Raw genomic sequence first — 26,056 nt, forward strand, 5'->3', positions numbered from 1 at the left:
TGATATGTCGTTTTCTTTCACTGCCCACAACAACAAGATCTATATCTCAAAATCATGTTAACAACTCCAGCTTTGTAATTACAATATGCATCAACCCCAAACCCCAAAATCATAATGATTTGAAAGCCACCCAGAAACCAATTTTCAAACGACGTTTCAGTCTCCTTCTAGAATTTGACAGCCCTTCCAGCAATGTTCTGGAAGTCTATCGAAAACATGAAATTCAAAAGGCGGCCAAGAAGTGGAGGAGGCAATACAACCACAGGCGGCACGGTAAGAAGAAAAATTGAGCATCTCCCATGTAGTTCCATAGCGAGGTCCGATCTATCTAATCAACACATCATTGCTCATTGATCCATGGATCGGGAAGTGAGGATTGAATAACTTTGTCAATATCTTCTGAAACGTAGATTAGGGTTTCTCTCACGGCTTAAGAGGCTTAGGGGCGGCGTAGTGAAAATTTGTTCATCTACTTGAACCTCTTCGAAATCCGAATATGTTCGGAGAGCTCTCTGAGTACTCATCTTGACAAGCTGCCGAGACGCCCCAGAATGTATTCGGCTCTCTCAAATAACCGGGTAATTCATAATTGGGAAAAGCGATCGTCTACATCGCTATTCTATGACATGGAATTGATCAAGATTGTAGGAAAATATGAATGTGCTATATTGTTGAATTACTTCAACATACCGAGTCTAATGACATAATCTATCTTAAACTAGATATCACTAGCTCTATACTAAAGAAGAGGGACTCTTCGCAATTATTTTGCGTTTTAGTGGAATGAACACTAAAAACTCTAGCGGGTCATTTGCTTCCCAGAATAGGAAGTAGCAGACCATTCAGAGGAGACTATCAGCGGATTGCATGTTTCCAGTTTTAAAGATCACATGTCATATTCTATTACTCAGGGTCGACTTCATCATGCGCACCTCTTTTCTCCCCCTTTTTGGATAGGAGAATGCTCTGGAATATCATGTTCGCTAAAGAAAAGCGAGATGCAAAATCTCTTCAAGACAGTAATGACATGCGAAATCGTATACTTAACTACTGTTAGATCAAAGAGAAATCAAATTGCAGTAATCGAATTGCATCATTCGAATTTCTTAATCGGTCAAAGTTGAAATTGCATACCTACGTATGCGATTGTTTGTAAATAATAATCTACACGTGATAAACTATAAACTATGATTTAGTGTGCGAAGCCAGAAAGACTAGCTTCGGAGCTAGCACCAGACCAATACATCTTTCTAATTATTAGTGTGTGGTGCCAAATTAAAGTATGAAAGTTCAACGGTTCTTGATACTTTGATCGAACTCGAGATCCCCGCTGTGATTCATGATGAGGTATTGAACAAATATGTCGCTTAGAAGCTGCAATTTACTGAAAAATCATTTCTGAAGGATATCCATATGTAATTAAGTCAACTAAAACACACAGTATCATCTTTGAATCATCTTACAATGTACACGTACCTTCCTTCGGAAAATTATGATTTCTGACCTCAAAAAGTAAGCCATTATATGATTTAGACCCGTCGCTGTAAACAACGATCCCTTGAGCCCTTGGCAGATATCTTCTAATGCTCATTGAGTTCTGGCTACTAATTAGTGACCTCATATGAGCCATTAACCGCTACTATAGTCTTCTCAAGGACGCCAGTTCACCACTAGACATAACGACAAGGTCTTAGCTCAGAGCCGGCACCAGAACAGAGTCTGGGGTAATTTAGCTGATCCAGATGTAAATATGGTATATAAGAATTCTTCATGATTCTATTAGTCCTACATCAACCAAATCTCAAATAATCTTTTCATACCAGACATTCTTCCCATTCCAGACATTCTTCCCATATCAGACATCCTTCCCATACTAAACATTCTTCTAAATTCAACAATGTCCGAACAATCAGAATACAACATCCAGGTCACTGAGGCCTCCCAGGAGAACGGCTTTTCTGAAGCGTTCGATGAACTCTTCAATAAAGAATATGAGAAAGTCGAAGCAGCCGCCGCCGCTGCTCCCTCCCTCGCTTCCGAGCCTCAAGCGGGCGCGCCGCTTGCCGAAAACGGCCAGGTCGACGAGACCTCCGAAGCTGACGGTTTCTACTACGACTTCGAGATGGACATCGAGATAGCGCAAGAAGCCGCTGCCGCTGCCGCTGCCGCTGCCGTCCTCGCACCTGAGCCACAAGCTGAGAATGGCCAGGTTGACGAGGACGCAGAGGGTAACGACTTCGATGCTGACTTCGATGCTGACTTCAATGCTGAATATGATAAAGCATATGAAGAGGAGCAGAGAAATGCCGCCGTTGCCCCTGTCGCCCCTGTCGTCCGGGAACCTCAGCAACGAGCGAACGATGCGCTTGTCAAAAGCTTGGGCATTATTGTCAACAAACACGGACTTGTGTAAGTCTCTCCCCCTTTTGAACAATCAGAGATCCCAATAGTCCGTACTGCGGTCCCACAATGATGATGCTTGAATCCCTTGATCCAACTCGAAGATTCAAATTATTTGAATTGTTGAATCCGTTTCATACCCTCTTTTAATATAGAATCAGAAGTTGATTGCACAGAATAAAAATCATCATATATCATCTGCTAACACATGACCACAGGCGATCAAAGCTTACCATCGCCGAAATGCGAGCAAGGGCACGAGTCTGGCAAGAGAGAAGGGAACAAGCAGAAAGAGAGGAAAGGGAGAGAAGAATCGCTAGTTACCAGGCAAGTGGTACATCGATTGACGAAGCTATCTGCTTGGACTGATAGCAAAAGCAAGTAAGTAATAGACTCAAAGTAACCCATCTGATTGCAGCAGACTTGCTAATACTTTGTTCTAGGAACTTTTTTTTTTTCAAAAATACATGTGAATATTTTGCTTCAGAATTTCTTTTTAGAGAAATAAATGTACATATGCCATGGAAAGATATGTCAGCGACTGATGGAACTGGTTATGTACTTAGAAAATAGGAGCTTTTTTGCCCCAGAATATTTTTTGCACTTGCGATATAAATCGATGTGAATGGTGACAGCTGGAGGGCAGATATTGCAATGAATGATCTCAACCTAACCGCTGCTCTTGCATCCAAGATACGAAAATTGCAAATCCTTAAACGCACTTGCGCTTACCAACACTCCACTGATAACATCTTTCTCGTCCCTCTTCAACTCTTCTTACCCCCATCCCTAAATCCTGTGCATATTGTCTTATCTCGCTTGTCTCCCAATCTTTAGCCCTTCAATCCAGTTCTATCGAATCCCTCGAGCTCCAGCATCCTGAATCTCTTCTCCCACCCTACCATCTCTCAATCCTCACCATTCAATACATTTCTGCCCCCAATACCCATACTCTAAATCTCTCTACCCACCCGCCACAAACCGCCATAAAGTTCATCAAGCCATGTCATCATAACACCACCCTCTCTATTCTCTTTTAATTACACCACTCCACCCTACCCTCTCCTCCCCACCCCATCAAAAACAAATCAATATCAAAACCAACACCAATACCAACCCCAATACCATAATCCATCCAACCCTCCCTATTCCCAAAATCACTGTACAGATAGCCCTCCTCTGAAAAAGGTTTCTCAGTCCTTACCCCACATCCCCTGATTTGATAGTTATCCATCTCAATCTCTTTCCGTAACTAGTTACGTTCTACATACCTTAGCGAAACGAGTCACCAAAATCAAGCACAATGAATTCACGTTCCGTCTTCCAAGAATCCATCACATCGTATCACAAATTCCAAAGTAAATACAAGTCAAATTTTTATTTATCTTATTGATTGATTTTATCTATAATCACTTTATCCTTACCGATCCCTCCATACCTACTTAATTCGCACAAAAACCCTCTCATACTCATACGTCGAGTTACTGTAACCGTAACGAGCCACCCCATCCCCATCCCCATTATCAGGAATAAATATCAAATCCACAGTTACAGATTAGATAGATCAATAAGTAATCTCAATTCACAGCATGGACAATTCTATATTCCCTCGCTCTTCTATCTTTACAAGAGCGACTCCATGCACATCCCCATCTTCCCCTACAAAGAAACCCCCCTCCGGATTTTCCCGCTTCTCAACATCTTCAACACCTCCAATACCTCATTCCCTCCCTCACATATCCTACAAAGTAAACTTTTAAATATCATTCAAACAATCAAAACTCAACATCCCTTTCAATCTCTTAAACATACACCATAAATGAATTTACCGATGATCTAAAACTCAATTAATGAAAGATTTATATAATTGATCTCAGCTCCTATCCTCTTTTGTAGGAGCTTGTATCTGTGTCCTTCATCCTATTCCTCTATCTTCTTAAGTATACTCGCAGGATTTTGAATTTACAATGAAGGGTTGCTAGTTTCTATCTAGCTATCTACCTACCTACTTACCCCTTATATTATTTTCCCTCTTTTCCTTTATACATATCTCCCCCCTTTTACTCGCTTTGAAATAATATCAATATTAAACGAATTATGTGGATACCGTACATAATATGCAATATGCAATACGCAATGCATAATATAACATATCAACTTTCATATTCAACTTACATATTCAACTTACACACCCAGCTCATACTCATATTCAACCCAACTCGAATACTTAACTTTATCTCCTCTCATCACATCTTACATTTATACTTACATACTCATCTCACCTCGTATCATATCAATTTCTACCCTCTGCTTATATACTCAACTCATACTTACACTTATCTTCAACTCATATTTATACTCAACTCATACTTACACTTATCTTCAACTCATATTTATACTCAACTCATACTCACACTTATATTCAACTCACACTGACACTCATAACTTAACTTAACTTTACCTCATCCTCTCTCCTTTTCTTTCCTCTCCTTTTCTTTCCTCTCCTTTCTTTTATCTATTTACATCTATAACCCCCCCCTTCTCCTCTCCTCTCCTCTCCTCCCACCCCCTCCTCAACCTCTCAAATTCTCAAATTCTCAAATTCTACTATATAATCTTATAATATTACATCCTCTCCATCAAATATCAATAATCATATATCCTTCAGTCCCCTTCACATGCCATCCCATCATCTCTCATCTGCCCTCCCTCCTCAAATTCCCCCCCTTTCTTTTACTCCTCATACCCTCACTCCTTATACCCTCCATCCCACATCACTCATCACTCTCTCCAATCACTCTCTCCAATCCCAATCCAAACCCTCCCCTAATCTCAAACCCTCCCTCCCCCCTCCCCCCCCCAAAAAAGCATGTTCTATCTCTCATCTCTCATCTCTAATCTCTCATCCCATCCCATCCCATCCCATCCCATCCCATCCCATCCCATCCCCCAATCTCAACCCCATATTCCAACGTCTCTATCTCCATTCCCATCTACATCTCCTTTCAGATCCCCATATCTTTTCAAATATAATCAATTCAACAACTAATTAACCTATCTATATACCTACCTACCTATATACCTACCTACCTATATACCTACCTACCTACCTATCTAATGTATATCTTGTTCAGAGGTTTATCATATATATATAAGTGATATATAATATATACGCGAGTGGTGACTCAGATTTAATATTGTCCTTTTTTTGAATATTGATTTCAACTTAATTATTTATTTACAATGATAGAGGACCTGTATATATAGGCCTTTCAGGACTATCTAGAACCTTCTGTTTTATCTCTTGTATTTCTAATCAATGTCGTCGTCGCTACAAGACTAGAATCTTCTATAAGCCTTTGTCGATCCTGATTACCCCTCATTCCTAGTAACCTTAAATACAAGGCATTAAGGTTCAACAGTATACATATCTATCTAGTATATAAATAATATAAATAAATATAAACCATCCATAAATACCTATCTATATACATTATATTATATCACATCATATTACATTACATCATATCACATCACATCAATTCACTTCTCAATGTTATCTACTACCTAGGTACTCAATAATCAAACATCTCATCTCACCTCATTTCACACCCACTCAACCTCTACATCTATCACATCATACCAAAGTAAAAATTCACCATCTTACATTTGTTTTCCCTTTCAATTTCTCTTCTTACAAATTACAAGAACCAAAAAGATTACAAGAATTCCTTTTTACTCCTCACTCCACATCCCACCAAACTATGCTCAAACCAAATTTGATCATTTAATCCCCGTACCTTCCAAAAGCCTCATGTAGTATTATCATCTACTTCCGATTCTAATCCTAGTCCATGCACGTAAGTATTATGCGCGGCCGCGTATTTCCTTTCCCCAATATCTTCATTTATCACGTAGACCGTCATCAGATCGATACCCTAATCAGACCCGTGCCACTCCAATCCCTACTGAACGCCCCAAAACTCCAATATTTCGATTCCGTATCCCATCTACCGCCCAAAATTACAGAGAAATCCCAAAATTTGGCGCATCGAATACCCATAATTGTAGGAGATTTCGTGTCCGTTCCAAGCACTAATATATATACAAGAATACCCTCATGAGTTCCTTTCTTTAATCCACAATCATCCACCAGATGCTTCCGAGAAGAACCAGCAATACCACTGTCGTAAGAATTCCTGCTCCAACCCTATCAGCCGTCGTAACTGGTTGTGTCGCCTGATAGTTACTCGGGCTCTTCCCAGATCCAGCAGTGGGATCACCTTTACTTGTTCCACCCGTGGTATTAGTGACTGGTCCCGCTACCTGCGCAATGAGATTACTTTGAATGACCTCTAAAGCTGACATCTGTTCGCCCACTCCATAAAATCCATCGAATTGTCCCGTTCTCCAATTAAGCCCGCAAGTGCGTCCATTATCGCCTCCAACACATGATGCGGCAGCCCCTTTAGCTGAAGGGCGTAGTAATTCCATAACAGAATCGTAGGTAAAAGGTGCCATTTTCGTTGTAGCCGCCAGCCAGCGAGCAAGATATGCTTTAAATGATTGTTGATCAACATTGCATTTTCCGTTATTCTCACAAGCTACCTCAATCATGACATTATCCTCAAAGAAAACATGGGTAGCATTTAGTAAACCTTCGACACGCCCACGCCAGATATCGCTTCCATTGGTATAGTTATACATATTTGCCGCGCCGAGAAGGAAAGCTCCAGCATTATAAGTCCACTGTATATGGTTGAGCTTGGTACAATTAAGAGTGTCGTCAGAACCATCGTAAACATAGTACTTTTCATCCATAAGCCCCACATGCTCCATCCAATCCCAGGTTCTATCTGCCCACTGTGCATATGTATCGTTGCCGGTGTATTTCGCAAGGCGCGCACCCAAATTAAAAAAGCAACCATTAGAGATTGAGTTTTTGTAATTGTAACCATTGTTGAAGGTAAAAATTTGCCATCGTAGTCCTCCAGCACAAGTACTATCGTCCCATCGGGGAGCTTGAGTATTGAAAACTGCTTGCGCGAGAGCGAGCCATTGGGGCCTATTTGAGGGAGGATTTGGAAAATTCACTTCGGCTGCAGACATAGCCGCCAATCCCCAAAATCCCTGATCATCATTTCCCTCCGTTTTAGTTTGATTCGGGGTCATATAGTCATTATCTGGTCCCGTCTGCCACAGCATCGCTTCCGTAGTAACATCGTTATATGACGAATCGCCTGTATAATACCAATAGTCAATCAGTGAGCCAAACATTGCTCCGGCCTCCCACCAATAATATGGAGCCGGTAGATTCCCGGGTATGCCACCTGTTCGGTTTCCTGTGTAATAGGACATCATATCGTACGCAATCGTACTCGCCGCGGACTTGATAGAATCTGAATTTGTAGTCAGTATATAATATTTAACATAGAGAGCGAAATACATACCCGGAGAATCAAGATCGACTTCTATCGCATTAACGACATGACTCCCAGCTATGAAAGCTGTAGCAAAAGTCGATAAAGACTTCAGAACCTTCATGGTTAAGGGTATGGTATTTGTGTTTGTGCAATTTTGTGTAGTTTCGTGTAATAAATATAAACTACTAGGTAGGTGTTGAGGTTGAAAAAGCGCCGGGGTCAATGACGTCTATACACCAAAGCACACCAGAGATGGATATGACGAAATATTCAGAAACAACCTCGAAAACGACAGTAGGAAATTCCTTCAATTAAATTATATCCAGAGAATGGTTCCAAACGGGATAGGATAAACGATTGAATTGTTCTTCTCGAACTTCCTATGCCCTATTTTCCCAAGAACCAAGATCAACAACGAACAATTGAACGACCAAATTAATTTCTGAGGGGGAGAGTGAGCAGCAGTCCCAAAAATTAAGCCAAAGAGCGATTCGATTGTAGCAAAACCGGGACCGACACCATAATAGGATGATTATTATGGAAATAAAAGTTGTGTTGTTTTGATGGAGTTGGTGGTTGTAGAGTGAAGAGGTTGATTGAAAGTCAAGTAACGGTTGGTTGTGTTGTACAAGGTAGGTAGTGACGAATCTTTGGAATTCTCTCGTATTGATGGAAGGCGTGGATGTGGAGGTAGAATCCTAGATGATGATCTTGCGGGGAATGCAGATTTATAAAGAGAAGCAAGGATAATGAGGCGGAGTAGTCTTGGAATTCCAGACCAAGAATGCAAAAAGCAATCGAGGAAGGAAGAACGAGGAACGAGGAGCGAGGAACGAACTTTCGTCGGGGTTGGGTTAAATCAAGTACCGTGCAGTCGAGTTGGCATCCATAGTACAATATTGAATCCGATTCGTGAGTACCTGGGTAGTCTCGTAGTATACGGTACACTTCCAAAATAGAATAAGAAGAAGGTTGTGGAGAGCCGAGACTTGTGTTTCCATGAAAGAAAAAGATGTTCCGATCAGTCCGGAAGGTTTGAAAGAAATTCAATCCAAGCCTCGTATTGGATTTCTTGGTAAGGTTAAGGGAAGAAAAGAAAATAAGATGAAATGGATGAATGCATATCTACATCTATCATGGTACTATCTAGGAGGTATCGTGTCTATAAAAAACGAAAGAAAGTACCGACTACCTACCTAGCTATCTACCTACTAGGTAATAAGTCCATCGATCGCTCACTCATCAGCCTTGTTGCAAATATTCCGATCATGAATGAATTGTTTCTGTCTTCTCTCCATAACCTACCTACTAGGTACCTACCTCCGAATCATTACATACCATTTCCATGACCACGAAAACCCGACTTTGGTCAGACAACCAGTGCAGGTGCAGGTGGACTTTGCATAATGCCTAGGCAAATAAATAGTGCTCGACTTGGCACGGACAGAATGATGCTGATTCCAAGAACTTCCAGCTTTGATTCTTTTTCCAATAGATTTGTCGCCAAGTCAACGTGATGTGGCTGTCGTATTGTCTCAGCTAGAAGAGAAGAGTCCTTTTTGCTTCAAAACCTACCTATCTACCCTAGGTACCTACCCAGAAGGTCGAAATAAAGTTCTGTTTGGATTTCGTAATTTCTGTATGGAAACTTAGTGGAGCAGAAATGAGATGGCAGCCTCTGTGCTCAACTGTTGTGCGTTCATTGGTTGATATGTTTCATACCGTGAATGATCATGTGATCAAATATGAATCCAATCTTCGGGCGGCAGCGAGGTGGCTTTGTGACCCTGTGGCTCCCAATTAATCTCATGCTTATTATTTAGCGGACTTCCTTCATACCTCATAAATTGACATCTCAAGTTCGCACGAGTCTTTCAATACTTGATCATCATTTTTCACGGTGGAGCCCCATTTTGCTAGTCCGATTGGCATACAATCATATGGAACTCATGGTGGATTTGTGTCGGATGTAGCCACGGCCAACAGCCAACACACCAAAATTAAGAAAGAAAGAAAGACAACAATGGTCAATGAGCAGGAGCTGACATTTAAGAGAACGGAAATGAGATAAAGTGTTGACATAAATATGGATCACCTTATTACATCCTCAGCTTATTCATACCCGTTGAAGAGTTGTTCAGTTTTGCGGCACCCAATCTTTTCCAGGACTCTTGGATGGAAAGCCCTACGGATTGCCTAGGCACGCAAAGACATACGGAGTAATATACAATCAGTCTCTATTCTTAGTGGGCAAAGTGCAGAATGGTATGAAGAAATCCTGCAAGATCTGCCGTTTCCTGGTATCGCCATTTCCCGTACGTATTCGGGTCCTTTGCATCCTTCAAAAACTCCCAATTCCCTGGACCATGACCTTAATACGGATGATTGATGCGTCTACACACGATGATTCTCAACTTCTCGGCGCGCCAAATCCCAAATAAGGGATTCTTCAGCCTCGTCTCTCATGAGTGAGTACGAAGTATGAGTATCTTCAAATAGAAATGGGATTTAATCTCCCCATCCCCATCCCCATCGAGTGGTATTGGGTGATTTGGCACAGATCACATAATAACCTTACGGATGTTCGAAGGATTCTGCAAATATCTCATGCAAGGCACGCACACGGAATCGTCTATCCTCACCGTCGCGCGTTTAAGGAAACCTTGGGATTTGATGAGAAGATAAGATCGGAGCAAGGATTAATGAGGCATAAGTCAAGGATTACGACACTTTCGAAATAGAATCGCCTCCGCTGATTGGAAGATATATTGGTCACTAATTATTGAAAATTGATCAACCATGGCAACCTTGTCTTTACATTCTGTCACTTCTATTTTTAAATATAGTATCAAAAAATATAACGCTTGGGATCCACACTCCAACAACATCACCTTGTTTGTATCATCAACAATGAGCACCATGATTACTCCTTTTAATACACATCCGCGTGGAGTACTTTATCTCCATCACCAGCCCTATATAGCAATGGAAGAATCATTTTTATCTTTACCGCTGTTATCTTTACCGCCGCAGACTTATACACGTAGTCGATTTCCTCATCAAGGAGCCGGATCTCCTAACGCTGATTTCAATCTCTCACTCTCCTTTTCAATCTTGCGCGCGTTTAGAAGTCTCGGGTCTCCCCAGTCTTCCTCTCTCACTGTTACTCCCCTTCTCTCCTATCCTAGCCCTGTTTCTTAGGCTAGCATATTGTTTCACACCATTCCTCTTTCCCAATTGGCTCTTTCATATTCTCGCATTTCACTTCTCATCATTGCCATATTCTCAAGACGGCAATGAGTTTCTCTTCAGATATCACGTTAGCAGGGCCATCTCCACTGTCTTTTAGGAAGACACGTGCGTGCAGGCAGAAGTCAAAGACTGGGTGTACCACTTGCAAGTGAGTAAAAGTGGTGACTAGAATGTTCAATCGATCATGTGGATCGAATGAATGTTGATAGTATGAAGTTTGTGGTTTCTTTCATCATACTGAACTTTCTTATGTTGAAAGAAAACCATTCGATCATTTACTAATAGTTCGTTGAATTGTAGGCTGCGAAGGGTCAAATGTGATGAGACCAAACCATCGTGCATGCGATGTATAAACTTCGGGAGGAAGTGTGATGGCTACGAGTACAGTCCTAAGGTATATCTTCAATCTATACTCTAATCTGGCATTGCTAACACTAATTTCAGGATAAACCGGCTTGGCTGATGGGCCCAACTATATCCACTGGCATATCTCAAGAAGTCGTAGAATCTCCACCGTTTTCAATACCACCCAGTATCTCCGTGTTGAACTTCGGTAACGAGCAAGAGGCTCAATATTTTTATTTCTTCTGTAAAGAGACCGTCTTTGAGCTCGCCGGAGGGTTCAAGAAGAAACTTTTCAACGTCATCATCCTTCAATCTTGTCATACAGATACCTCTGTCCGACATGCTGCCACCGCAATCGCTGCTTTGAGCAAAGCAATGAAAGTCTCGAAATGCATAGGCCCGAAAGAAGGTGAAGCCAGTTTCAAGAGGATTTGTAAGTCTCAAGGATTACTCAACGATGTAGTGCTAATCGCCATGTGGTATAGCCGATCAAGTAGAGATGCACCGTCGATACGCTCTGAAGCAATATGGAAGATCCATTCGGTATCTTCGTAACCTTATCCGAACGACTCAAAATTCTCTTCGCATACCTTTACTTGTGTCTCTCATTATATTTTGCTTTGAGAATTTTCGTAAGCTCCATTCTCTCTTTGAGCCTTTCTGCTACACAATTACTGATCCCAACATCTGATAGATGGCAACACTCAGTTGGCCGACAAACACATTTATAGTGCACTTAAGATGATGCACCATCATGAAGCAATTTCAAGTCATCCCCACCACAATCCATTGTTGAGCTCTCCTGCACCGGATTTGGTAGAAAATGAGATTGTCACCGCGTATCTCCACCTTGCTCTGGCGATCGTGACACGACCAGATGATCCAGATTCATTGAGCGACGAGGTCCTTGATCTCATTTCAAACGATATACCCAAACCGGACATTCCTCGACAACTTGACAATCTTGCAGAAGCCGAAGTTCATTTAGAACATGTGCTATACCACTCTCTCCCGAAGATACCAAGGGCAGACCTACAAAGGCGCTTGGCATCACCGGATCTTTCTCCTCAAGGTTTGGCAATCAGCTTTTCAAGAATTCAGAAGCTTCACCCAGAAGCATCATCTCCTATCCTCACAGGATTCGAGTTTCCTAAGTTCAGTTCTAGCTTTCAAGATTGGCAAAGAGCATTTCAGCCAATCATTTCTTATGCACAATCTCCTTCGGGTAAAGCAGATTATATTGCTGCCACCACTCTTCAGATTAAAGCTCTCGGCATAGGACTCATGGGTCAAGGAGTTTTCCTTGATTACAGGATTTCCGATCACTTCCTTCCCATCTTCCGTCAAATTATCTCTCTCAGTCAAAAGCTTGTTTCCGATCCTCGATTCTTGAAGACATTCGTCTTTGATGCGGGGATTATTCCTTCTCTTTTCGTTGTGATATACGCGTGTCCTGATCAAAAAATACGGAGAGATGCGGTCACGATCTTAAGGGAAGCAGGCCCTAGACGTGAAGGCACATGGGATGCTTTGAAAATTGCTAGTATTGGAAAAATGCTGTTAGATTCCGAGGAAATTGGGCCAATTAAGACGAAATCGACATTTTTGCCATTGAATGATATAAACTTGATGTCGCCAACAGTATACGAGGAGAGTCAAACACCCATACTTCAATCTCCACGACCAAGACGAAGGTCTCTTCTTGTTTCACCACCTCTGTGGGAACGTGGTTCAGAGCGAGGGTTTGTCATGAATTCGTCTTGAGTTCACTCGAAGCCCAATCTAAAGGTCTTTAACAGTGTGTTAAGATCCAACGCTGAGTTGCAAGTCTTTTTGGTATGGACCGCTTTTCTTTCAGAGGGGAGAGGGGATTATTTTCTTCGACGTCTCGATGCTTTTTTCCATCATCTTCTTGTGACTTTCCTTCTCAAGGCTATCGGATTGATACAAAATCCTTTCATACTTTCAATGGTACGTTGATTTCACTAATTTCATGTCTAAGTTTTCATTTATCTAACCATACACAGGTTTCTGTATTTTCGTCTCATCATATCGAAAACCACCACTCAATCAGCTAATTCGCGGTATAACTCACTATCCCCATTCTGATGTTTAAGCGCTCGTTATTCTATTCATTACGTCTTTTTATTTTGATCCATTGATTTTCTATTTATTTATTCCTTCTTCTTCTCCTTCCTCTTCCTCTTCTACTACAACTTCTTTATCTTCTTTTCCTCGAATTCTCACGATGAACGATGACATTTATTCTCTTTGTTCTGACATTCTCGTGTCCATATTTTTCATCTTTCAGTTGATGACATTTCTTTGTCTCCTGATGCCATATTTAGCTTTCTCTTTTACATCTTACACAACTTACAACTGGGGGGAGAATGGATTGTGGGATACTTGATATTTTTGGGGTTTGGGGGCATACGGGAGTTACGATAAAAGTATTTGTATTTTACTACTGCATTTCTACTTTTTATGGAGCGGCAACGAGATTGGAGATATGGTGTTCAAGGAGGTGTTTGTGAATCGGGTGGTTTGGTGATTCGAAGTTTTATCAACTTCTTTGATGTTTTATTTTTTGATACCTTTTACGAGTAGATGAACGTAGGCGGGCGTCTAGATTATCTATATGATGGTTCAATTGATGCTCATGAAATTTAGCTTCTATTGTGCTTCCTATTAATCACTTGAAATAACGTGGTTTATCAGCATGTGGGCCATATCATCATGTGGGCCATTTGAAAATACACCAAAATTAGGGCTTTTTTCATATTCTTTATAAAAATAACTAATCATTATTTTGAGGGAAAAAAAGATCATTAAATAATAATAAGAAATTAGCTTTCTATAAATAAATCTTTTTAATAAATATTCTTATTAGATTTTGGAAAAAGTCAGAATTGTCACGATTTTCGTTACAAAAAAACTATTTTAATAATAACTCTTAACGTGGTTTAACAGTGGCTCGGCCATATCAGTAAGTCGGCCACCATTTTTACATACAAAATACGTCTGTGCACAACCGTGCACTTTCTTTATTTATTGATATAATTTTCTAAAAATCTAATATTAAATATTTGATTATATATAGATTATAAAAATCTAATTAGTTTCAATAAATTAGAATTTTTAAAATAGTTATTATAAAAAAAAGCTTTTTTGTAACGAAAATCATGACAATTTTGATTTTTTTTGAAATCGAAAAGAATTATTTGAAAAAAAAATTATTACTTGAATAACTGATTTTTATTATTATTTAATATTCTTTTCTTTTTCAAAAATAATGATTAATAATTAAAATATGAATATTAAAAAGGCTGATTTTATATGTATTTTAAAGTGGCCGACCCACTGATATGGCCGAGCCACTGTTAAACCACGTTATATTAATTTGAATTTTCGAAAACTAATTAGAAATCTTTAATACTTTTATAATCAAATATCATATATTAAATTTTGAGAGATTATATTTATAAATAAAGAAGGTGCACGGTTACACACAGACGAATTTTGTATGTATTTTGAGGTGGCCCATATGATGATATGGCCCATATGCTGATAAACCACGTTATATGAATCTTGAATCTTGATTTATCTGCCAAACCAACATAATGATTACAAATTGAAGCCCCAAAATCCGGGGGGAAGGGTCTGTCAAACTTGTCCACAATTAAATTTACAAATATGTGCAAATCAACATGTCAAGCCAAAATATATAACCCCGACAAGACGAGTCGCATTGACAAGATTGACAGCATTGATAGCAGCACCAACGTATTATCAGATTCAAGTACGTTCCGCATTCGTTTCTTTGAGGACTTTGTGAAATCTTTAATGTTTCGCCACTGTGACACAGCCATCTTTTTTTGACTCTTGAGAGCCACCGGAATTGACAACGACAGGGTTTTGATGGAGGATCACGTGTAGATTAAGTAGGCGCAGGATGGGTTGGATGGCTGGCGCTCATGATGAATTGCGTAGACAGATGGGTTGGCAAGCAACTGGAATTAGAACGGATTCCGATGAAGCCGTTCGTATTTCAATAACTCGAACTCAAATAAATTGTACGCCGTTCCCTCTTATTTTTGTTCTGTTTATTGTTTCATTTATATTTTCTCCGTAGATGCTCAATTGAATTTAATTGACTATTGAGTTTGATTCACTGCTGTTCAAAGAAAGCAAGTATTAACCATTAACCTTGAAGAGCCCCTTGGCAAAGATCAATCACGTTTGGGCCTTCTGTTGTTTCGCTTCTAAACGTGCTCCAGAACCCGAACTTTATTCAACCCATTATTCCATCACTCACATCTTCCTCCATCTCTACCAAAACAATAACAACAAATACCCACGCAACTCGATTTATTTACGACACGAACTCTTGCTGAGCTATTCATCATTTCAATCACAGCGAAAGTAAAATTGACGACCTCTCGACGATCAAATTAATACCTACACACCCAAACACATCACAATGGCGGACCACCGAGAACCTCAATATGATCCTTATATCCCCAGCGGAGGAGCTGCTGGTGCAGGTGCCGGATCCCAACAAGCAGGAGGTAACCAGAGGACGGCGGCATTACAAGCTGTAAGTGATACACAATCTTCCGACGGGTCGAGAAGTTGTCTGTCGATGGATTTTGAGTCTCGGGAGTTGATGGAGAGTTTTGTCACCCTGTCATCATCATGCATATGACGATTTTGCGACCGACCGACCATGCGATAAGCATCAACACCCCACAGAACAAAGAAATTGCGCACGATAGTTACGATTTGGAGATATCTTCTCAAAATGCGAGATTGAGAAGAGGCGTAGATTGTGCTGGCATCGATAAATTACATGGTGTTGGTTTTGCTGCGCATGTGTTTTAGCCGCCTGAACATGAGTTCCGATGTATATCATATCTTGCCGACAACGACTTCAAAGACCGGAGTCCTGTTGGTTGCGACTATACCTATTGGCAACGATTTCTCAGATACTGAGAATGATGTGTAATTGGCAAAACTTCTACCATCACAAAGGGGCTCCAAATTTACCAGACAACTTTGACAACTCGAGGGCATTTTGATTTATGTTGCAGAGCTTTGACTGACCTCTATTTCCTTCTAGACTATCGATGATACCGTTGGTGTAATGCGCGAGAACATCAACAAGGTCTCGGAACGTGGTGCCCATTTAGATTCTCTTCAAGACAAAACCGATAGTCTCGCAGTTTCAGCGCAAGGTTTCCGTCGTGGAGCTAACAGAGTCCGCAAACAAATGTGGTGGAAGGTAAATGACGATCTCTAGTAGAAATTAAGGGGGCTGGGCTAATATTTGGGACAATAGGATATGAAGATGAGGATGTGCTTGATTGCAGGCATTATCATCTTAATCATTATCATCGTAGTTCCTGCTGGTGAGTTTCTCTACCCGAATATATGGGTTCACAACTAATGAGATTCCAGTTGTTGCTTCCAAGCATTAAATTAAGTACGAACGAAGAATGGGAAAATGGACTTGAATGACGGGATACTTGGGTACAGAGATTATGAAAGAAAAGATACATGAACATTTGTACGGACTTTCATGGAACGAAACACTTGACACCAGATTCTCCTGGGCTTTTGCATGGGGGGACCTGCAAAGCTAGGAGGTCAACGAAGGGGCTTTTTAACGATTCAGGAGTTGAGATTTTTGAGATTTTTTACATGATCGGTTCCTTTTTTTTCATGACGGCGTCACTTTGATATCGTTTGACTTGATGAACCACTAATCCATTTCTTATGATCTAACTTGGTTTGGCTTCTGGTCAACGATCTTCAAACAGACTACGAACATGGATGAGTGGGATATTCAGCTCGAAAGGGGGATTTGTATCTTGTAGTATTTGGTGGATGGTAATTGAATGAATGGAGAGATTATGACTTTTTATATCTGTATCTGTATCTGTGGATTTTGAGTGAGTGAGATGTAGTGTATTGTAATGTTGATGGAATGTGGAAGGTCGGTAGTGAGATGTCAATAATGGATGACAGATGATGGATGATATTATGCTACTAGGAAGTGGGTAGGTAGGTAGGTAGGTACCTTGGTATGCAAGCAAACCCCACTGTTAGCTAAGAGAATCAGAGCATACCTAGGTGATATAAAAACTATTTAGTATCTAGGTACTATGTAGATGGGTACTATGTAGATGGGTACTATGTAGATGGTTACTAAATGTTGATATTGTATTTGGTTTTGGTAGGTAGGTAGGATGGTTTATGAAGGTGGGTAGGTAGGTAGGGTGTGAAGTTTAGAGATGGATGGATGGATGCTTAAGTGATTTTGTATGTGGTGAATGATTAGTTGGTTGGTTGGTGGGTAGAAGGGTAGATGGGTAGATGTGATGGGTAGATGTGATGAGTGGTGAGTGGAAAGTAGTGTAATGGAATGGAATGGAATATAAGGAGAGATTGAGTTTATATGAATACTATGTAGGTAGGTAGATAGGTAGATATCTATTTTAATGTATAATGTATTATGTATAATATAGCAGTTTTGAATAGCAGTCTTTGAATGGCCGGGGAGGATGCATGGAAAGGATGCAATGGAAAGGATATATACTAAGTTACTATGTTATGGTATGGTAGGTACTTGGGTATCAGATCATATCCGTTACGAAATGGTTACGTGAGACTTGGGATGTGGATAGGGTGAGTAGGGTGAGTAGCATCATTTTTGGTTGTCATGGGACCGAGATCAGAGATCGGAGATCGGAGCGGATCTGATCTGATAAGATTGTGATATTGGGAGTCGGGAGATGAGGAGATGAGGAGATGGTGGAGATGGGTTTATGGATTGGTTACTAGTTAGTGAGTGATTCTGGGTGCTGGGAAGGGAAGGGATGGGATGGGATGGGATGGATATCTGCTTCCGTTATTGATGGATGGATGGATGGATGGATGGATTGGGAAAATGGGTTTGAAGCACCAAGGGATGGTTTGGTTTGGATTGCTTGATGATTGATTGTGAGGATTGATGATTGGGGATTGAGGAGATTTTGATGTGTGTATGTATTTGCTAGGTATATATGTATGTATGTATATGTATGTATGAAGATGTCGTGAGTTCTTACTTTTTGAAGATGTTTAGTTGTTGGTGTTGTGGTTGTGATTGATGTTGATGTTGATGTTGATATTGAGATTAATATTTACTTTCATATGACTTTCACTACTAATCAAAACAGACTAATGTGTTTCTTCTTATCTACCACTACTACTATATACTTCTTACCTTACTAGCTGCAGTCTGCACGTTGAAGACTTTTCCCCTTCCTCCCACGCACCTCCAGATTTCAAAACCAAAGACAAGTTAGACAACAAAGGGAATATTCCGCACCTTCGTTTCCCACTCATATACCAAGGTATGGATGGGACGTGTGTATCAAGTGAAGTCTGAAGCTTTGGGAGAAAAGTTGACAAGATAAAATGGAATAAAAACTTCTCGATGTGGGGTATTTCTTCATGCCAAGAATCCATATCCATCCAATCACATTCCACAATCTGAAAATCCAACCCATTCCAAACAATCCAACCAATCGTAGAACATCGGCGCTTCTCCACATTATATTTTCACAAGGCACAAGGTCAGTCAATCCCTGAGGGGTTAAATCCAGATTGAATTTATTACCAGAGCATTTAGGAACTATGACTGTCATTTTTGATAGCTGATGAGTATTATCTACTTCCACGTCCATTTTCATTGAAATTGAAATTGTGAAGAAAGTTGAGGAAAGGTATGATATATAATTTTTATTCGTCTTCACGTTCATCTTTATTGTTTTCTTTTATTCTTTCTTTGGAAGAATACTGCGAGAGGTTTGTTCACAAAACAATTGAAGAAATTGTCTCACTTACACTTTGTATCCCTCTAGTCTGCGTTATTTTCAGTTCATAGCACCCTCTCCCAACCAACATCTTCGAATCCTCCCCGCCTTGCATGAGATAACTCTCGGATCAAACGTTTGTTTGGCATTGAATTGCATTGAATTTCTCTTTCATCAGCTCTGCACAGAAGAAGTTATAAGGAGGCAGAGTTTGTTGTCCTCAACAAATTTCACTTTGAGTAATCTCTCCACTCCACCTCGATTCTAACCCCCACCAATCATGTTGGCACTTCGATCTCGAGCAGCTGTTGTTGCTAGAAGAGCACGCACTGCTACTAGCAAATTCCCTTCCTCTTCCACTGTGAGATACCTCCCACAAGCTACCACCGCCGTAGCTCTCTCATCCAGACGTCAATACTCTGCGCCTGCTACAGATAGTTTTTCAACTCGTTCGACGGTTGTTCAACTCCTCAGTAACATTGGCTCCAAGCGCGAGGTTCAGCAATATCTCTCACATTTCAGCTCCGTGTCTTCTCAGCAATTCGCAGTTATCAAGGTTGGCGGTGCGATTATTACTGAACATCTCGAATCTCTCACCTCGGCCCTTGCGTTCCTCAACCATGTGGGTCTATTCCCAGTTGTTGTACACGGTGCAGGACCACAATTGAATAAGTTATTGGAAGATGCGGGCGTGGAACCACAATTTGAAGAGGGCATTCGCGTTACAGATGGAAAGACCTTGGCAGTTGCGCGCAAGCTGTTCTTGGAGGAGAACTTGAAGTTGGTGGAGAAGTTGGAGGAGATGGGAGTCAGAGCGAGACCAATCACTTCTGGTGTTTTCGGTGCGGATTATTTGGACAAGGAGAAATACAATTTGGTTGGCAAAATCAACAAGGTTAACAAGGGTCCAATTGAAGCTGCTATCAATGCGGGATGTCTGCCCATTTTGACTTCTATGGCTGAGACTCCTGAGGGTCAAGTCTTGAACGTCAATGCTGATGTTGCGGCTGGAGAACTTGCCAGGGAATTACAACCATTGAAGATTGTTTACTTGTCTGAGAAGGGAGGCCTTTTCAATGCCGATACCAACGAGAAGATTTCTGCCATCAACCTCGATGAGGAATATGATTCTTTGATGTCACAATGGTGGTGCCGATATGGTACCAGGCTGAAGATCAAGGAGACTAAGCAATTGCTTGATCTCCTACCAAGATCTTCCAGTGTTGCTATTATTCACCCAGCTGATCTTCAAAAAGAGTTATTCACCGATACCGGAGCGGGAACCTTGATCCGAAGAGGCAACAAATTAGCTACTGTCAGCGCTCTCTCCGAGTTTGAGGATATCCAAAAATTGAAGGATGTTCTTGTACGGGATCGTGAAGGCTTGGATGCACGAGCTACTGTTGACAGATATGTTGACGGACTCAAGAACAAGGAATTCAAGGCCTATTTTGATGAGCCTATGGATGCTCTTGCAATTGTTCTTCCTCCAAAGTCTCCAAGTTCTCTTTCTAATTTGGCTACCTTTACCATTACCAAGGCTGGATGGTTGACCAACGTTGCTGATAATGTTTTCGCTGCTATCAAGAAGGATCACAGCAAGTTGGTTTGGACTGTCAAGGAGGATGATGAAAATTTGACTTGGTTCTTTGATAAAGCTGATGGTAGCTTGTCTAAGAATGGAGAGGTTATGTTCTGGTATGGAATTACGGATGGTAATGAAGTCAAGGATCTCATGACTGAGTTTGCCACTCACGGTAGATCTATGCTCGGAGATGCTAACCTTGAGGCACGACTTCACCGTGCTGCTAGAGCAGCTACTGGAATGAGTGCTGCCATGTCTGGTCAGGGTGGTATCAGGCAACAAGCCCGAGCTTTCTCTACTTCTGCTCGTAGACCTGCCGTCAAATCTTCCCGAACCTCCCGCTTCCCTGCATCAGGACGCGGATATGCTACAACTACCAATCCTAACCCTCCTTTTGGCAAGCAAAACTCATCCAACACCCAACCTGCTAAGGTTGCTTTGATTGGTGCCAGAGGATACACTGGACAAGCTTTGATTAGTCTCCTTAATGCTCACCCAAACATGGATCTCAGACATGTCTCATCAAGAGAACTCGCTGGACAAAAGTTGAAGGGTTATGAGAAGAGAGATATTACCTATGAAAACCTTTCTCCAGAAGATGTTCGCAGAATGGAAGAGAATGGTGAAATTGACTGTTGGGTTATGGCATTACCAAACGGTGTCTGCAAGCCTTTTGTTGATGCAGTCAACGAGGGCAAGGGTCCTCAAAACAGTGTCATTGTTGATCTTTCTGCCGACTATCGATTTGATAGCAAATGGACATATGGTCTTCCAGAATTAGTCAACAGATCCGATATTGCCAAGGCAACTCGAATCTCCAACCCAGGTTGTTATGCTACAGCCGCTCAACTTGGAATTGCTCCATTGGTACCATTCCTTGGTGGTCAACCAACCATCTTTGGTGTATCAGGTTACTCTGGAGCAGGTACCAAACCATCTCCAAAGAATGATGTCGAGAACCTTACTGGTAACATTATTCCTTACTCTCTCACTGATCACATTCACGAACGCGAAATCAGCAACCAATTGGGTGTTGAAGTTGCATTCATTCCTCACGTTGCAGTCTGGTTCCAGGGTATTCATCACTCTATCTCGATTCCTTTGAAGGAGAAGATGACGAGTAGAGATATTAGAAATCTTTACCAAGAGCGATATGCTGGAGAGAAATTGGTTAAGATTACTGGAGAAGCACCAAGTGTTAAGAATATTAGTGGAAAGCATGGTGTAGAAATTGGTGGCTTTGGAGTACACAGCAGTGGCAAGAGAGTGGTTGTTTGTGCAACCATTGATAATTTGTTGAAGGGAGCTGCAACTCAATGTTTGCGTAAGTTTTATCTTTTTCTCAAAACTTTCTTCGTCATGTTTTGCATTAATATGAAAGAAGTTGGAGCTAACATTGTAATAGAAAACATGAACCTCGCATTAGGATTCGCGGAATATGAAGGCATTCCACTTGATTAAATGCAAAAGCCCAGGACCTTTGAGTAAATGCATACAGGTAGTTTGAATTCCGTGTGTTTTTGCGCCCGAAGATTAAAAAAATGTTGATAAAAGACGGGGAGGACAGGAGAAGAAGGAAGGGACTTTTGGAATCAAGTTGATGCTGGGTGAAGCAAGTGGGAAAGAGCTATGGATGAATGCGTTGTATATAGAAGAGTTTGGGGAGGATGGAGTAGAAAAGAATCGGGGTGGTTGGTGGCGTGAGATGAAGTGATGAGGTAAATAGGTTACTTGGAAAATGGATGGCTTATGTCGTCATGAAGGAAAAATTAGTTTTGCAGTGATAAATACCATTTTTGTTCAGTCATGTTTTGGTTTTGGTTTGGTTTTGAGTGCTCATCTTGGGGATTCTGGGGAAGCAAAATTAAAGTCTTTGGGGCTGGTACATGTGAGAGAGTGAGTGAGTTTTGATTTGTTTGTTATGTTATGTTGTAGGGAAGGTGATTGAGATATCTTGATTTTTTGCATTTTAGTTCTCGCTTGCTGTCTTTTGAGATGTTTTGGGATGTTTTGGGATATTTCTGATTATTGTTGTTTTTTGATGTTGTTTTTTGATGTTGTTTTTTGATGCTGTTCTCTGTTGTCGTTCTCTGTTGTCGTTCTCTGTTGTCGTTCTCTGTTGTCGTTCTCTGTTGTCGCTACTAGGTACTAGGTACTAGGTAGTAAGTTATCTCTTGTAGATATCCGAATTTTTACCATATCACTGCTGATGTTATCTAGGGGGTGGGTAGGTAGTATGTATTATATTATTTATATATTTGTTATTCTCATTCTCACTCTCATTCTCACAATCATTTATTTACCTTTTTGGTTGTTAGTAAACTGTTTAGGCTATTTTATATCTTTGTGCTTTTAGTGCTTTCGGTGCTTTTAGTGTTTTAGGTAGGTAGATAGATAGATAAATAGATAAATAAATAAATAGATGGATATTCTATATTGAATATTATTAGAGTTAGAATTGGAATTGGGATGCATATATATAATTGTTATGTTAGGTGATAATGATTACTGGGTGATTGTTAGGTGATTGCTGGGTGATTGCTGGGGTATAGGGAGGATTGGAGAGGAGAGTATGGGGAGGGTCAGAGAGGAGAGTATGGTGGATTAAGGATATTGGATTGTTTGTGTGAGGATTTGGATGTGGATTGTTTGTGTGAGGATTTGGATTGTTTGGATCTGGATTTGCATTTATAACCGTTTTGTAAATTTCATTCAAAATCTTATATCAATTATGTAGATAGATGAAATAGACGATCATATACCCATCTCTTCACAAAGTATCATATAAAATTCATCTCAGACGAATCGTACCCAAGTTTATGATTTCATTAAACTAGGTATCTATCTAGTATCTAACCATTGATCATTAATGCTGTGGTATAAAGTAGGTATTCATTCATTCACCCCTCTTACAAGATCCCAAATTTTCGCTTGAAAGTTGAACCCTCAACGCTGTTCCTCATTCTAATTCCATACCTGAGTTATTGAGTTATTATTAATTATTCCGCCCAGACCCAAACCCAAACCCAAACCCATACCCACAACCCTTTCACAAACAAGCCGTAGTCCCCTGCAACCAACCCCTCGTAAAAACAAAAGCATCCTCCTCATTCCCCGAGGCGAAATCGAAGACGCCACCACAAACGGCGGACCCCTCCGTATATCCTGCGCACATTCAATCACCGCCTCCATCACTCTCCCCCCATACTCATACACATCCTTCCCCTCTCTCCCCTTCTCACATACCTTATATTTCTCATCTTCCCAATACGTCGCATCGAACGGATACGAAAGCGTCTCGTAATCCTCCACCCCCCACCGATCATCCCGAAACACAGTCCATGTTTCCGCGTCAAATTGTGCTTTCTGTACAATTTGCACCATATCTCCAATTTGCGCAAGAGTGTCTGTTTTGTACATACTAGCCAGTTGATCCATTGTCCCGCGCAGATACAAGTGCTGAGATGCCCATGAGCCTTCTTGATATCTCGAAGCAGCTAGCGCTTGGAATAATTCTTCGCGCGGAATGGGACTTAATCCATTCCCCTGACTGATGGGTCCAAATTCTTCGGGTAATGAGATCTCAAATTTGAGATGGATTTTTGCCATGTGTGGTGCTGTTACTGCGCGACAGAAACTATACCATGCTTGTTCTCTCGTCATGTATTTGATAGCTTTTGTTCTGGGGAGAAGCCCTTCATTTAGCTTTTTAGACTTGGGGCCGCTCTTAAACGTCACGTGGGATCCGGAAACAGTCTTGTGCTTGACGAATTTTTTCCAACGTTGATCGATCTTCAGAATAAATGTCGTGTGCTGGGGGAGAAAACAGCCGTAGGGGAATATATTCATAACATCGGGTCTCTTCCTTTGCCATTCGATAACCTCTTCTCGGAGACCTTTGGTGCTGAGACGAAGAGCATGGAATGTATCGATAAAGGAAGGACTGATTTCGATTTCGGTAAGTGACGCTACGAGGGCGTCGAAAATTGTCCATCGTAGTTCGCGGGGTATTCTCAGAAATGGTGGGAGTTTGGTGTGGAATGGCTTGTGTGTAGAATGGTGGGAATAGGTGTTTCTTGATTCATTCTTATGTTTCGATGGTAATAAAATTGGGGATGCGGACTCGTTGGTCGAATCGCTTTCGTCTTCGATGTCGTGTGTGTGTATAACGGGAAGGATGGAGAATCTGTGTGTGGAGATTAGGAAATGTATATGCATAATTACTTTAAGCCCTGAAAACGAATCCCCTTGTTTGAGCGTGGAATACAGATGACGTACCTATTGGAAGACTTGAAAAGTACCATTTTCTCAACGTGTACAGATGTAGTAATTGCTGCTTTCTTGATCAGCAATAGTATAATTTATCATCCTAGAGACCGGATAATCGGATCTAACCTACTTATTGTTATTATGATATGAATGTTCTAGAATGTAATTAATGCTACTAATGTACTGATGTAGTATTACTTTTGTGGTTACACATTGATCGTAGCATTAACGAGAAGTGAGAGGGATTCGATATGGATACTGTTTACAACGGTCTCAAGGTAGGAACTAACCTGCAATCCTTTTCATCTCATTATGGAAAGAAACGTAACGATGAGATGAAATTATACAAGTGTATGTTCTCCTCACAGTCAGAGAATAACATGAGGACACTCAGTCAGTGTATCAAAAAATATCAAGATTCAAAATATGAACGAAAAATCGAAAATAAATTTGGCGATTTTGAGATATATCAATCACCAACGAGGGAACGAGTACCTCCCGAACTTAACGCTTTGAATATTTCAACATGAAGCGCGTTGCACAGGTTGCTTCAGAACCTATCATGTAATTCCCTTTCCTTTCTCTCTCCTCATTGTTTATCTTTCGCTTACTTAGTGAAGAGAATTCTCCCACCCTTCTGCCCCTATGCAGAAAACGGGTCTAGGATTATTGTATAATAATACATATGCAATCATTAGGCCATATAAATCCATCCTTAGATGTAGTTTAACTGTTTCCTAACAGTCCTGATATTAAGCACTGCATTCGGTTCGTAGCGTATACACAACAGCGTGGATTAGACTGCTCGAGAGCACTTTTTGAATCTCGGTGTGCGTAGGAGGTGGTGATCAAAAGTTTAATGAGTAAATGAAATTGAAAAACATCAAAGTGATCACCCAATTTAGAGCGCGGAACGAAGATGG

The 26,056-nt window shown here is 40.8% G+C and overlaps 6 protein-coding genes across 6 annotated transcripts; 4 read left to right on the forward strand and 2 right to left on the reverse strand.

Annotated features, from left to right (window-relative positions):
- Positions 1 to 1,897: 1,897 nt before the first annotated feature.
- On the forward strand, positions 1,898 to 2,720 carry EAF02_002416 (uncharacterized protein; the record flags this gene model as incomplete). Its single annotated transcript, XM_038898464.1, has 2 exons — positions 1,898 to 2,332; positions 2,619 to 2,720. 2 exons carry the CDS (start codon positions 1,898 to 1,900, stop codon positions 2,718 to 2,720), a joined length of 537 nt encoding a protein of 178 aa, XP_038762156.1.
- A 3,221-nt stretch (positions 2,721 to 5,941) lies between these two features.
- On the reverse strand, positions 5,942 to 8,909 carry EAF02_002417 (uncharacterized protein). Its single transcript, XM_038898465.1, has 2 exons — positions 7,851 to 8,909; positions 5,942 to 7,799 (listed from the first exon to the last, which is right to left on the reverse strand). Exons 1-2 carry the CDS (start codon positions 7,942 to 7,944, stop codon positions 6,535 to 6,537), a joined length of 1,359 nt encoding a protein of 452 aa, XP_038762157.1. The 5' UTR covers positions 7,945 to 8,909; the 3' UTR covers positions 5,942 to 6,534.
- A 2,210-nt stretch (positions 8,910 to 11,119) lies between these two features.
- Positions 11,120 to 13,498, forward strand: EAF02_002418 (uncharacterized protein; the record flags this gene model as incomplete). Its single annotated transcript, XM_038898466.1, has 7 exons — positions 11,120 to 11,223; positions 11,376 to 11,469; positions 11,520 to 11,853; positions 11,906 to 12,052; positions 12,115 to 13,162; positions 13,220 to 13,391; positions 13,448 to 13,498. The coding sequence occupies 7 exons, from the start codon at positions 11,120 to 11,122 to the stop codon at positions 13,496 to 13,498; spliced, it is 1,950 nt and encodes a 649-aa protein (XP_038762158.1).
- Positions 13,499 to 15,900: 2,402 nt separating this feature from the next.
- Positions 15,901 to 16,897, forward strand: EAF02_002419 (uncharacterized protein; the record flags this gene model as incomplete). The annotated part of the gene is made up of 4 exons (XM_038898467.1): positions 15,901 to 16,017; positions 16,540 to 16,701; positions 16,759 to 16,828; positions 16,878 to 16,897. 4 exons carry the CDS (start codon positions 15,901 to 15,903, stop codon positions 16,895 to 16,897), a joined length of 369 nt encoding a protein of 122 aa, XP_038762159.1.
- Positions 16,898 to 19,113: 2,216 nt separating this feature from the next.
- Positions 19,114 to 22,800, forward strand: EAF02_002420 (uncharacterized protein). The gene is made up of 3 exons (XM_038898468.1): positions 19,114 to 19,189; positions 19,328 to 22,188; positions 22,270 to 22,800. Exons 2-3 carry the CDS (start codon positions 19,560 to 19,562, stop codon positions 22,323 to 22,325), a joined length of 2,685 nt encoding a protein of 894 aa, XP_038762160.1. The 5' UTR covers positions 19,114 to 19,189; positions 19,328 to 19,559; the 3' UTR covers positions 22,326 to 22,800.
- Positions 22,801 to 23,810: 1,010 nt separating this feature from the next.
- Positions 23,811 to 25,168, reverse strand: EAF02_002421 (uncharacterized protein; the record flags this gene model as incomplete). Its single annotated transcript, XM_038898469.1, has 3 exons — positions 23,811 to 23,828; positions 24,111 to 25,050; positions 25,143 to 25,168. 3 exons carry the CDS (start codon positions 25,166 to 25,168, stop codon positions 23,811 to 23,813), a joined length of 984 nt encoding a protein of 327 aa, XP_038762161.1.
- Positions 25,169 to 26,056: the final 888 nt, after the last annotated feature.

The sequence above is a fragment of the Botrytis sinoallii genome (assembly GCF_014898435.1).
Source record: "Botrytis sinoallii strain Bc 23 chromosome Unknown BSIN_003, whole genome shotgun sequence".
NCBI lineage: Eukaryota > Fungi > Ascomycota > Leotiomycetes > Helotiales > Sclerotiniaceae > Botrytis > Botrytis sinoallii.

What these genes read in the sequence shown, in the direction of transcription:
- EAF02_002417 (XM_038898465.1), bottom strand. Translation starts at nt 7,944, where the DNA reads ATGAAGGTTCTGAAGTCTTTATCGACTTTTGCTACAGCTTTCATAGCT. An exon ending in AGTCGATCTTGATTCTCCGG is followed by an intron (nt 7,800 to 7,850) that starts GTATGTATTTCG and finishes CTACAAATTCAG; the next exon opens with ATTCTATCAAGTCCGCGGCG.
- EAF02_002420 (XM_038898468.1), top strand. Translation starts at nt 19,560, where the DNA reads ATGTTGGCACTTCGATCTCGAGCAGCTGTTGTTGCTAGAAGAGCACGC. An exon ending in AGCTGCAACTCAATGTTTGC is followed by an intron (nt 22,189 to 22,269) that starts GTAAGTTTTATC and finishes ACATTGTAATAG; the next exon opens with AAAACATGAACCTCGCATTA.